At 44.0% G+C, this 13,902-nt stretch overlaps 1 protein-coding gene across 1 annotated transcript in view; it reads right to left on the bottom strand.

The window, feature by feature from the left end:
* The window catches only part of ITPR3 (inositol 1,4,5-trisphosphate receptor type 3), a 110,321-nt gene that overhangs the window by 57,176 nt on the left and 39,243 nt on the right, over window positions 1–13,902 (bottom strand). The window contains exons 3-4 of the mRNA XM_066625290.1: window positions 7,970–8,091; window positions 1,757–1,843 (exon numbers count right to left, since the gene is read on the bottom strand). Coding sequence (XP_066481387.1) covers window positions 1,757–1,843; window positions 7,970–8,091 — 209 coding nt within the window. The remainder of the gene's footprint in view (window positions 1–1,756; window positions 1,844–7,969; window positions 8,092–13,902) is intronic.

Raw genomic sequence — 13,902 nt, 5'->3', positions numbered from 1 at the left:
GAAGATCCATCAAAGCGCATAATCATGATCCTTGTCTTTCATTTGATGTAGCGCTTCATAGTAGATCTAGCCGGTGACTTGCAGTCATTCCCACACACCCCAGTGTCTCAGCATGAAAATGAAAACACTATCCCCCCATTCCTTCCAGAAGAGATGGCCATGTTTAATCAATGGGAGTTTGCCATTTAGATACATTCTCAACAACAGATAAGTGAGGATTGAAATCAACCAATCAATAACTAACAGCTTCCTTCCTAGTTCAGGATTATCTTTACTGCCTAATGCACTTCCCAAGTTCAGAGAATGGCCTCATTCACACATGCATACATGTCACCCAAAATCTCATCAGCTGATATCTTATCATTCAATAAATTGCTGCTGAGTGTCGGGTAGCCCAATCCTCAGCTGTCCAGAGCATCCAGGCTCGGTGGTACCGAGAAGGGCTGCCGCCGATTCCACACCTCCCGCGCTACCACGGGAGGCACCTCGGGAGAAGGGGACGTTCATCCCCTTCCCCCAAGTAAGGTAAGCAGCCCCGCAATGGAAAAGGCACTAATGTAGGACGCGCAGCCCTGCACGAGCACCTTGGGTACTGTGGAGTGGAGCTCTGCAGATCCTCCTCCCTCCCTCCCCGACACACCTCCCTCCACCCTCCGCCCCCCACCAGCCTTCCCCCTCCCCGGAACGCCTCCTCCCCACCCCCGTCCACGCCCCCACCTCCTGTTCCGCAGATCTGCGGTCCGGGAGACCGCTGAGCCACGGAAGCTGGGCAACCATCCCACACTGGCCCAGCACCGGCAGGAGCCTGTCGGTGAGCGCCGCAAACGTGCCTTACAGCATGTTTGCAACCGTGGTTGGCAGCATGGCTTCGTGCCGCCGACCACAGGATTGGGCTCTAAACTATCTCCAATGATAACTATTTAATGTGAGACGATATTAAAGCTATATCTGTGATACTTTATCCACTGTTTCAAATACACAAATCATCACTTGATAAGTTTGCAGTTATCAGTTGCTGCTGACACTTTCATTAGGCTATCGGGCAGCCCAATTCCGAAAATGGCTGCCACGGCATCCAGGCAGCAGCCAGCAGCTCCTCAGGAAAAGGGGATGTTCATCCCCTTTCCCTGCGTAAGGAAAGTAGACCCACAATGGGGCTACTCAATTCTGTGACAACTCTTGGGCTGGCCCAGAATCAAAGAGCTCTGTCGGGCCATGTGGCCCAACTCAGAGCTCAGGATCCAGTGGAGCTCAGCTACTTCCTCCGCCACACTCTGCCAGCCCCACACACTACCGGCCCCACTCCCTCCCCGGAATACCTCCTCCCCCCATGCCCCACCTACCTCTCCACTGCCCGGCAGTTCAGGAAACCACCGAAAGGCAGAGCACTTGCTATCCCCTGGCATTAGCCCAATGCCTGCTGGTGCTGGGCTAGCTCCATTGCTTGACCAGCACTAAGCCCCACAAACACGCCTTACAGCAGTGAGCCGGCACACACTGCATAGGATTGGGCCTTCAGCTGGCAAATCTGGGACCGTTACTAAAGGTTGCCAAAGAGCCAGTTATTTAACATTCTATTACAGTATATAGGAAGAAAAATAGACCTATTTGGAACCTTACCCTCAGACCCCAAAGACCATTTGCAGCCCATGTTGAAAATACTTCCACTTATAGCCCGTATTATACACACATCCTAAGCTGTGGGTTCAGAAAGGACTCCTTGGGGCAAGAGGAGGAGAAAGATGAACCACCATACCTGTATGACGCTTCCATACTTCACCACATCCCCATGCACCTTCTTATTCTCTGTTTCGTTCTGTTTCTGCTCCATCTGAGCTGCGTGCTGTTTGGAAACACACACCACAGTAAAATGAATTCAGGCCATGAATGGAGAAAGAGCAGAGAACATGTGGCAGAGGGCCCAATGCTATCCAACTTTCCAGCACTGATGCAGCCTTGACGTACCTTGACGAGGCCTCTGTGACTGCCCCCACCCCTGCAGGATGCAGCAAATGCCCCACTGGCATGGTTGCATCAGCAGCTGGAAAGTTGGATAGGATTGGGCCCAGAAGAGAGTCAAGAAGAGTTTCTCTGATCCAGCTAACAGCTATACATGCATGAGAATAGGTTTCTGTGCCCAGCTGAATGAGAAACCATGTGCAGAAATGCATCCTGAGCACATGAGATGTGACAGCAGGGGCTGAAACTGTAGAGCTCTTTCTAAAAATATGTCTCCATTAGCCAGGAATTGTAAGTAACAGTTCTTCCCCACTCGCCCTTCTTCACCAAAAAGCTTATCAGTATTGGATCAATGCCAGAGTCTGTATTCAAAAAACCTGTTCGTTCGCTAACTCACTAGATTCAGATTATTTGAAAAAGGATTTCCATGGACGTGGCTGGTAAATTTGTTGAAATTCACAAATGTTAGTCTGTGAAATGTGAAATGAAAAATAGTAGGCTTAATTTCCAGTCTTTCCACTAACATTTTAAGATGAAACACGGAAAATGACTGCTCCCAAATGTGCACGCATGTGTGTGTTCATGCCTCTGTTTGCAATCTGCACGTGTTTGTTTTATTTTTGGAAAAGAACTTCTTGCAGTCTGGGAAGGTTTTTGTCCCCTTTCGTCTCACTGGTGTTTCATCCAGCTGTGACAACCACAAGTCTTAAAATGATTTATGTACTAAATCAGATGATTAATGCGATAAACATTAATTAGGGATGCAATACAGTATTTACTCAGATAATCCATCAACTTAACTGACTAAAAATGTTTCAACAAAATTAAAAAGGTGCCCTCAACCATGTTCTAAATGATTAATTATTTTCAGCACAAATACCTATGAAAACTGAAAGTGGCAGCTTCTTCTAAGAGGTATTATTCCCCTTTCACTTACGTACAGAAAGAAATGCCACCTCCAAATGAAGCTATGTAACGCGTGCGTACATTACCTACAAAATGAGGAAAGAACGTTTTTCCTTCAGAGTGATTATCTCCATGCTTACACAAATTTATGCATATGTAATTGATTGGAATGAATACGATTAATCAACCAAGATTTATTTAATCAGGCAACAGACCTGCTACTAATGTCTGCATAAATCTGTCATTAGGAAGCAACAGAAACAGTACATTGGCCACTTGATGAGGGGAAGGGGGAGGGAAAGAGAAGAGAGAGCTTGCTTTTTCGTTTCTGGCTCAATGAAACCAACTGTGCACATGTTTTCATTTTAATCTCCCTAACTATATGAGGAGCAAAGACTGCAAATCCCCATCCAACAATTTAGTAGGATCCACCTATGATTCAATAGGATCACATGAGGATAATCCCTGTGGCAATCTTCATGGAATGTCTTCATTTGTTTGGTTTTGTCTGTTTGTTTTAAGAATTTATATCCTGCCTTTCACACAAGGCTTAAGCTAGCAAACAAAATTACATAATTCTAAAATAGTAAAATGATTTTCAAAAATACAATACAGCACCACAGTTAACAAAACATTGAACAAAAACAACAGTGAGCCAGCTGCAACCTATACACACTTACCCAGGAATAAATCCCATTGAACACAATAGGGCTTACTTCCAAGTAGACATGCACAGGCTTGTGCTGCAAGAGAACAAGATGGACTTCTCCTAGTGTCCACAAGATACAGTAGTAGTGAAGGTGACAGGTAAACATGCCTGGCAAGGGAGTTCTATGAAATGAGCAGAACCACAGAAAAGGGCTCTCTCCCCAAATCCCACTTGCCTGACCTCCAAAGACAGGGGCACTAGAAGAAGAAGGGAACTCGAGGAGGATTTTAACTGCATTGCAAGTTATAAGGATTGCCATTAGAGTGCCATCCTACAAGCACCTCAGAGGTAAGGCTACCAAATAAAATGGGACTTATCCCAGGTAAGTGTGCAATTGTATAGGATTGCAGCCTAAGCTAACAGAATCGTTACAATGGAAAATTACATGGGAACCTTCCCACCAGTCTGTTAAGCTCTTTTGTTCTTCTCAATTCACTTAAGGATGAAGGGGATTTCATTCTGATGAAATTGCTGGTCAGCTCAGTATCTAATAACTGGTGAAGTGGTGAGAGGATTTCTGAGCTGGAAGAAGGAGAAAAACTTGTGCATGCAGAAAAATGCCCTGTGGTAGAAAGGAACCTCCATTTGCCATGAGTCAGTTGCTTCAAAAGAAAAGCACAATAAGCCTTCTTCCAAGTAGGTGTTGTCTCAACCAGCAAATCCACCCTGGCAGAGGCTGCCTTTTTAAGGATGCTTCACTGGCAATTCAAACTCTTGAGAACTGCTACTGCTACTTTTATTTAATTCAAGCCTTAATCTCTCCAAAACATTGGATTAATATTTGACTCGGTTTCCAGTCTGGCAGGAAAGGAGATGAAAGCAGAGTACGCACAGTTTGGAACTGGCCTTCATAGAAATCCGAGCAAAAGGAACTGCAAGAAAAATAAGCAAATAAGCCTTGAGGCTGCTGGGCTGGGTTTGAGTACAGGAAATACGGGAAAGAGCAGATACTGAAATGTGCCTATGTATGGGAGGCCAAGAAAGTGTGCCTGACTAGCAAACGCCACCCCTGAGAAGGGTTCAGGAAGAGCAGCAAAGATGGCCATCAGTTATAAGTCTCTCTGTGGACTGCAATCCTAGACACACTTTCCAGAGAGTAAGCCCCACTGAAGATAATGGAACATACACTGAGTAGACATGCATAGGCTTGTGCCGTATGTTTCCTATAGCCCATAATGGAAAAATGAGGCTGACAGTCTTTTTCTCAGGGCTGTGACTCCCAATTCCACAAAAGAGTATAGAATTAGATGCAGTGCAGGTGTTGGAAGTTGGGTTTTTTGTTTTAAATGAAAGGCTAATGTTCAGCCCTTGTAGATGAGAAAATACAGACAAGGTGTAGTGACACCAAACGAAGTAAAAATGTGATAAAACAAAAGCTAAACATTCAATGCACAGCTTGGTCCTGGCATGTTTGTGGCTTTTTTTTTTTTTTGGCAAACAACAGCCGCTGGAGACCCCGATCCAGATCAGTATTATGGTAAGAATGGAAAAGACATTAACCCTGTTCCTCTACCATAACACCACTCTAGATCATGCAGCCAATGTTTCCCCTTGAGCAAAATGCACAAGGATACCAAGGTTTCCATTGGTTAGGGGAACAGGCTCAGATTCTGTACCTCCTTACCTTGCACCAAGACAAGCAGAAGCACCACACACAGATAAAATATTTGCAGATATGTACAGTAATATATACCACCCATGGCACAGAATTTTTATTTTGGGGTCTTTTTGTGCTTGAGCCTCCACGACAACAAATCCAAGACCCTAGATGGTGTTCCTGCTAGTGAGGCAACACTTTCACCCAGACATAAGGGGAGGGGCCAAGACCTGTGTGCATCACAAATTTGCTGGTTTCCAAATCCTTTGGTTCTAGACAGGGCAAAAATGTGTAGTCAGAATGAGTCCCTCATAAGTTCATGGGCAGAGACAAGATTCATAGAGGGGAAATTCTGCTTCACAGTTACTTAGACTCTCGGCCATTACATTACACCAATTCTCATCTGAAGATCTTAAAGCATGAGGGGGAACAGAGTGGAAGAAGTCTTCCTTCTGATAAGCCCTGTGGATCTCAACCCATGTGATGCTGTACCCAGCCACTGCTTCGTACACACTTCTGCATGAATGGCTATACCTGGGTTCATTGTTAAATCCACAGTCTGTGTGCACTGTACACGGGTTGTACCACTGTCTAATAGAATGTGTGAATAACTGGGGAGACTAACAATGATTGTACCTGGGTACAGTTCAACATGTGAACAGCCCTCAGTCCAGGCAGGGCTGCCATATCACCTGGACCTCCAAAATCAGCTAAGGACAGCTCTGATAGCAACACTCAAATTCAAGGATCTTACAGAATAACCTCCGATTGCTTCAGATAGTTGTTTTACAAAATAGAGAGATCGGATTTCCACTTATTATTTCTGTGCTGCTACTATTTTAGGAAGTTATTTCCTCTGAAATATTATTATCTGCCTAGCCTGGAAAGGGGAAGAGATGCTCCTTGCTATGTAAGAAAAAAATCAAATTCTTTTTAAGGTGTCCACAAAAGGCTCTGTTTTAGCCTATGTCCTGTTTGTTACTCCAAACATTAAGACACTTTTAAAAGAGCAGATACATTTTATGATTCTTTGCTCTTTTAAAACCTGCTTTAAATCTGTGCTTGACGCTATGGCTTTTTGTTCTTCTTTTGATGACAGAGATGCCTTTTTATTTTGCTATTTTTATCAGTTTTTTGGTTTGAATTATGCTGGGGGCATGCCTCAGAAATTATGATTGGGAGATGAGGCATAACCATTTTAAAGAACTAATTGAATAATTAAATAAGGCAGGAAAGACAAGGAAGAATGAAATGATGCTATGCTTCTCCTAACACAGAACATCCCTTTCCATTATATGTGAAATTTTAATTCACTAATTTGTCTCCATGCAGGCTCACCACAAATGTTGTTTGTGGAAATTACTGTTTTAATCTCTTATCCAAGGTGAAAAGGCACTGGCCAGGATCCAGAAAACCAGACACACAGCTGAGTCTCATTGTTGGTTATAGAAAAAACACAGGAAACATAAGTGCAAGCTGTTCTATAGGCAGGGCAGCATGAAGACAGCAATCGCATCATGTACACACAGCAACTGGATATGGGCACAGACTCTAGAATTCTAAGAATCTCCACATCTTTTTTTCTTTATTTTTTTCTTTTTTAAAGCAAGTGTTTTGCTCTTAAAGCTCTGATGGACTGACTGTGTTAAGGCTTACAATGCTTACAAAATCTAAGAAGGTAAGATTAAGGGTGTGGGGATACGTGTTGGGTTTCTGTCTTTTCTTTCCAGTCCTCTGCAGGAGGCTTTTAGCAGCAGGCTGATATGCAGAAAATTAGTCAGTGAAGCTTTTCCTGGCTTGGAGAAAATAATGGAAAAGTTTCACCAGCTAAATCTTCACGTATCACATTGCAGCCAAAGGCACAGAAGCCAAATTGCTTAAAAAAAGCAGCAATTCTAGAAAAACTGGATTTCCAGTGGCCCACAGGGTTTCAGTGATTTCAGAGTCCTGTGAAGTTCAGCCTCTACCCATGACTACCAAGCACAACATTATTATATAAAATAAGCAAATATGCAAAAAACAAAAAATTGCATAATTTGCGCAGGTTGCAGAATCCTGCTTTCCTTAACACAGAATTCCGATTTTCAAAGTCAAAGGGGCCTACACATATCAGAAGCAGCATAAGGTGAATTCCAGTTTTTAAACAATTAAGTTTCAACTTATGATACAGATTTCTTATGCCAAACTTTATAAGTTGATTTATAGCCCAAACCTGAGTTTCTTGGCACCTGCTGGAGCTACAGCACCAAAGCAGCTACAGCTGTATCCAGTGGGTGCTGGGAAGCAGCCGGAGGTCTCCTTGGGGGAAAGGGACTTTTGGGGAAAGCCCCAAGCTCCACAACGGGGCTTCTCAAGTCAGTGCCAGTTATTTTGCCAGTACAGTGCACTGCAGCCTGGCGTTTGCACTCACCGCATCCTCTTCCTGCCAGCATTCTTTATTTGCCGGGTGCCATAAACGTGCGTTATGGCATGTTTGCAGTACCCAGTGCCAGCACCAGGGCTCAGTACCAGTAGTGGCTGAGCTCAGGATTGGACCCTTAATCTGTATAATATATTGTGTGTGTGTGTGTGTGTGTGTGTGCGCGCGCGCGCCCGCGCGCACGCCCCGTGTGTATGTGCTCAGATACAGTAATATAAACATTGATTGGAATCAATTCTCTTGCCAAAGAAAAATGCCATTGAGGGTAGGCACTATGACAGAGGTATGGAAAGATGAAATTCAAGCATCTTCTTGTCTTGCCATTTGTTTCACCAGCAAGAAATTTGGTTAGTTAAAACACTTTTGGAGCTTGTTGTACCTGAAGTTTCTGTAACAGCACCACATCAGCTATTTTGTCTTTGTCCTGCTTGGTTTGTTTGGCTTTCCAGTACTGTTTCTGAGCAGAGTAGCGGTTCATGGGGCACACTCTGAAGAGACAATCTGTAAAGAAGGACCAAGGAGTTAGAAAGATCGTATCATACTAATATTGGAAGGTTGGCCCAGGTGACCAAGGCAGCATGTCAAATGTAGTTTCTCCAACTTGATGATATGACAACCTCTGCTCATCCACTCCCTGGACTGGAAAAAGGGAACAGAAAGGAAAGGAGAGTGGTAGGCTAGAGGGAAGCCTACCATTCTTCTCTTCTCACTTCCTCTTTTGCTCCACTGCCTCTTCCTATTCCAATCCAGAGAGTGGGAGGTGGAAGAGCAGTGGAGGCAAGCGGATGAGCAGAGACTGCCCCCTGCTAAGTGCATCCTGAGGCAACTAGATGGCTTCATTGATGGGCCAAACCTGCTAATATCATAATTCTGTTCTCAGAATACTTTCTATCTATTATTAAGCAGTGTTGTTCTGTGACATGGCTATACTTTAAAATATATGACACATTTGATCTATAATCTTAAAAATAATCTTCACATTTTGCTTGCACAAAATGCTGTGCGAGCATACAACAGCCCCTGCAGTTTTGAGACGCTAGAAAAGAGGGCAGATTTCCTAAGTGTCAACTTTTCCGTAGTTCTGAGATGCAAGGTTCTCATATATCTTTTATAATGGAATAGCAGTTTCGTGTAATGGTATGCGGAGCTAGAACTTTTAGGCAGAGGATAGAAAATTTCTAGTATGAAGTGAGAATAAGACTTCCACACATTTTTTTCCCCCAATGTTAAGTCAATATTTGGACAAATAAGGGGGGGAAAGGAGTTGACACTGACATGGGGGGGTGAAATGACCTGGAATTATTCAACAGTGAGCAAAAGACATTCTGCACATGCTCAGAAGTATTCTTTATCTGTAACTTCACATGTTCTATTGTTAAGAGTTGGCACTGAAAATGGATGCCATGGCTATGTCTTCAGCCAAAATGTAATCCCTGGATGTAAGCCTTCCCACCTTGTCCCATTGCTCAGTGCATCCCAACTCCCAGCACAGTAAAAAGGTGGGAATACTACATCTCTCAGTTCCACCCTGTTAATGGACCAATGGACCTTACTTCATTATTTCTGAAATGAAAGCATGGAGTTCTCCCACACACAGTCGCACCCCCCACGTACACACTCTTCTTACAATTGAAAGCCCAACGCCATTTGCATCTATGATGGTTTCTCTTTCCACCGGTTTTGGAAAATCTTTGTGGGAAGGAAGGTCCCAGGTGTGTGAGATCAAAGCCCTTGATATCTCTAATTGCTCCTGTATTAGCAGCGCACAAACGTCAGACACTAGAAGCAAGTCATCTCCATTCTTGGATCCCATCCCAACCTGCTGGCAAACATGCAGTCAGTCATTTAACTGAGAATGATGAATAAGCAGGCACAAAACATAGTTCTTGCTGGTTCTGGAGGAAAGTCATTTTTCATGTCTCATTTCACAAGACTGTTTGGCAACACCCATGCCAGGGACCCCCTGTGTCACTTTGCCCTCAGAGTGGAACTCCTAAGCAGCTCCTTTCTTTATAGAACCAGGGCCCACTTCTCACAACTAGCAGACAAAGGGTCCAATCCTATCCAATTTTCCAGTGCTGATGCAGTTGTGCCAGTGGGGTGTTCTCTGCATCCTGCGGTGGAGGGGCGGTCACTGGGGCCTTCTTAATGTTTGGGAACATTTGTTCTCTTACCACAAGGTTGCATTGTGGCTACACTGGAGCTGGAAAGTTGGATAGGACTGGGCACAACCTTTTCAGGCATCCACATGTGATTGGATGCTCCCTGGATGTAGACCACTGAGGGGAGAAGCATTCTTTGCTGGCTTCCCCTTGAGACACTTGTTTTCAGGGAATAACAATGACATTTTTCCTTGGGGAGCATTTCATTACATGAAATCCCACCTGCAGATTGAAATGGATTTACCATCTCTTTTGCTGTTTGTGAGTATAGGCCCAGGCAGAAGCGGAGCTAGAAGGGGGGCGGTGCTGTAAGTATGGCACGCTTCGCAACGTGCTGTGTAAGCGACTCCTCCCCCTCGGCACCGGAGTCATTCAGGGCAGCGACAGCAACATACCATCGCTGCCCTGAATGGCTCCGACACCAAGGGGGAGGGGCCACTTACACAGTGCGTTGTGGAGCGTGCAGCCCACCCTCTAGCTCTGCTTCTGGGCCTAGGCTGTACTTCTATACATCAGTCTGAAGCAAACAACAGACATATGAGTACTGCTAGATTCAGGACTAGCGCTATCTTTCATTCACGCTTCCCCTGTTGCCCTTAACAGGATGATAGTTAAGGCAGGATTAAGGATCAAAAACAAGTTAAGGTGAGAAGAAAGTCTGCTTCAAAAATCATGAATTCCTTACATGGAACCATATATTTAAAATAAAGACATGCCAGATGAATAATAAAGCAAGAAAATGAATGGCTCAGGGTCATACAGCAACACAGCAGCATATCCAAAGTTAGACCTATGTTCTCTTCTTAGTACAGTACAGGAAGGAATCGGTACAGTCTCCTTCCTCGACTGTAATCATTAAAGGAATAAGCGTGTGCTTTCAACTGAGTCATGTCAGGCTTAAATTGCATTGGAGATTCAAGGACTTAGCTGGAACTCCCCCTGAGGACTAAAAATCAGGCTAGGGTAGAGGTGCAAATACAATTCGAAAATGGTTCTTGCCTCCTGCTGATCCTGCTACGTGCTCAGCTGGAGATTATGTACAGCACTAGCCACAAAGTTGCCATGTTCTCACTGGCACATACGAGCACACATACAGAAGGAAAGCAGGCTCTGCAATTATATTGTCTGTTAACAAACGCCCACACAAACACTTGTGAAAAAAAATCTAAACCATTTATTGCCATCTCCCTGACAAAGTACAGGATTTGAACACCTTCCCTCCTTTTCCCTAACATGTCCAAACGTGGTGTTCTGCACTGCTGAAGGAGCCTCAGGGGGAAACCACAGAAAGTGAGGGACCTGCCAAGCCATGATCAGAAACTTAACTATGTGATTTTAGCCTGATTCTAAAAGCCTGACTTACTCTGACACTAAAGGGCTGATTTTAAAGGCTAACCTTACTTTTAAAGCACATCTTTAAACTTGTTTCCTATCAGGCACACAACTATCACCAACTCCAGAATTTGGTCACATGAATGTGCCTTTTGAAATGACAGAGAGATGCACATGTAACCCTTCTTACGTGGCACACTGGCCTGGATCTTAGAATGATGTGATAATGCAAGAGAAAATCATGCAAGTTTCACCATGTTAGGGCCATGGAGAGTCTCAGAAGGGGTAGTGAAAATCTCCCTCCACCATTTCCTCCTTCTCTGCCCCAAAACATTTTCATGAATACCTGAAGACTACCACAACTGAAAGCCAGCACTCAGTCAACTGTTTAGGGATTAAGCTCCTTCATCCCAGAAGGCATCAGTTTCTCATACCCCTTCTACCAGAGCTGGCATGCATTCAGACTAGGTATTCCTGCCCATGATATTCTGTGCCTAGACCTTTCATCATCTATGCCTTGTTACATACTTGGGGGGGAGGGGAACTGTGGTTACCTTTTACTCCTTTTTAGCCTGGTACCTTGATCAAATAAACTGCCTGGTTGCTTGGATCTTTAACCAGCCCTCTCTGGTTGACAAAGTGGAGAACATGCTGCCTTGCATCTGTGACCACTAGCCCAATGCTATTGCATCGATTTTGTAGGATCCCTAGTAGTATGTGAATCCCACTGTACAAGGCATCATCAAGGTAGTCTCCTTCTGCCTGATTTTAACCTTGGTGGCAGCAGTTATTATCGTTTTATTCTACATTCAGGTGAGGAAGGAGGATGCCAAGGGCAGTGTTCCCTCCACTCAACCATCATCGAAAGTCAGTCTACAAAAAGGATCTAGGGAGAATCAGAATACAATCATAAAAATGCCAATGTTCTAACCAGGATTAGCAGGAAAACAGAAATGCATGCCTCAGAATTACCTATTTATTCTATTTTATGTATTTGAAATTTATATCCCGACATATTGCTCTAGAAGGAATACAGTCACGGCATAAAAGCTAGATAACATGGAGCAGTGATTCTCACACATTTAACACCAGGACCCACTTTTTAGAAAGAGAATCTGTCAGGACCCACTGGAAGTGATGTCAATAAGCAGAGACATTTTTCACAATCCTAGGCTGCAATCCTACCTGCACTTACCCATGAGTAAGTCCCATTTACTATCATTGTTAAAAGAATATACATAGTAGCTTGTTAAAAGTACAGGTCTGTAACATTTCCCCAAATGCAGTCACAGACCATGGTATCTTCAAGTCTAATATATTAAAAATTAAAAATTGAAATGAATGGGGACCCATCTGAAATGGGCTCATGACCCACCTAGTGGGTCCCACAGACCCACAGTTTGAGAAACACTCTATGTCATAGAGAATCCAATCAATACAGGGAGGAAGCAGTGGCATAGCATGGGGTCAAGAGATACATTACCCCAGGTACCATGTCTTGAGGAAGCACCATCCTGCACACCTGACAGCAAACCTGAGGCAAAAAAGTGGCTTTCTGAGGCTCGGGAAAGCTGTGTGTGGCTTCTGCAGGCCTCAGAAAGCCTCCTGGAGGCCTTAATTTTTGTGGGCCTTTAGAGGCCTGGGAAGGCCACAGAGGATGTTAAAAAAATTGTGAGCCCCTGGGTGCCAGATGCCTTAGCTACACAACTGGGAGGAGATGTTTTGAGGCCAAGCAACCACTGGGAAGAGGTGTTTTGAGGTCAAGCAAATCTATAAGAGGCCACCAATGCAAAATAAAAGAAAAAGGTGGAAGCAGGCCTGGACCACAGACCGGCATAGAACAGTCAGAAACGCAATTAGCAGGCTTACATGATTCTGAAAGTGTTTGTAGGAATCCCAGAAGACTGCGAAAAGCCAAAAGAGTCATGACACCTTAAGGCAATGTCTGCAATTTTCCAGACGGGTCTGAGCAGCTCTCCTACATGGATAAAAATCCTGAGCACCATGAACTCCCTTTTAGTGAGTGTTTTCCAAGTACCAACTCACAGTTCTTTCTTTACAAAAGCTTCTCTGAATAAATTCAGAGGTTTTATTATAACCTTCCTCTGTAGGTTGGTCTCAACCTATGCTGCTTGAAATACAGGCCTTTCTTCCTTTTCAAAAGTAAACCCAAAGTTTTTGTCTCCGAGAATGGGTCTGAAGCGGTCCGTTCATGTTTAGAAGTTGTGCAGTCAGCCCACCAAAGAAAAAGCAACCAAAGGCATCTTAAACATCTGATTGTACATAAAGTCCGTAATTGACAGCACTATTTTGTGTGCACTATGGTGTGAATAAATATAATAATAAACCATTCCAAGAGGACGACCTGACTATGCATGGCTGGCTGACACTCAGACCACAGTTAGAAACAGCCCACCGCTCTCCCTTTAAATGAACAGTCCCAGAAGCTGCCAGGCAAGATTTCAGTTCAGACAGCATTCCAAGGAGTGAGATTTCCCTGAGTTTTATGATCAGTAATTTAAATGACAATGTTATTTCTTGCACAGGTTTCACAGCAGTAACCTGAGGCTACTTCTACTGAAACATCATGAGATGTCAAGAGATGAAGGCCACCTGGAACGGTGCAAGTTTGGATAGTGGCTTTGTATTAGAAGGTCAAATATATGCCAACTCCCAGGATGGCAAAGCATAAACGCCTGTTTGATTCCTAGATTTCTGCTAGCTGTTGCAGACTCATCAAAAACCCACAGTATGGCCAAAGTCACAAGATTCAAAAAGCTCCCTTAAAAAGAAATGTATGTGTATACAGACAGTTCCT

This window comes from Tiliqua scincoides, chromosome 4, assembly GCF_035046505.1.
Source record: "Tiliqua scincoides isolate rTilSci1 chromosome 4, rTilSci1.hap2, whole genome shotgun sequence".
Classification (NCBI taxonomy): Eukaryota; Metazoa; Chordata; class Lepidosauria; order Squamata; family Scincidae; genus Tiliqua; species Tiliqua scincoides.
Note: the sequence above shows the minus strand (reverse complement) of the source record. Positions and strands in the feature narration are given on the sequence as shown.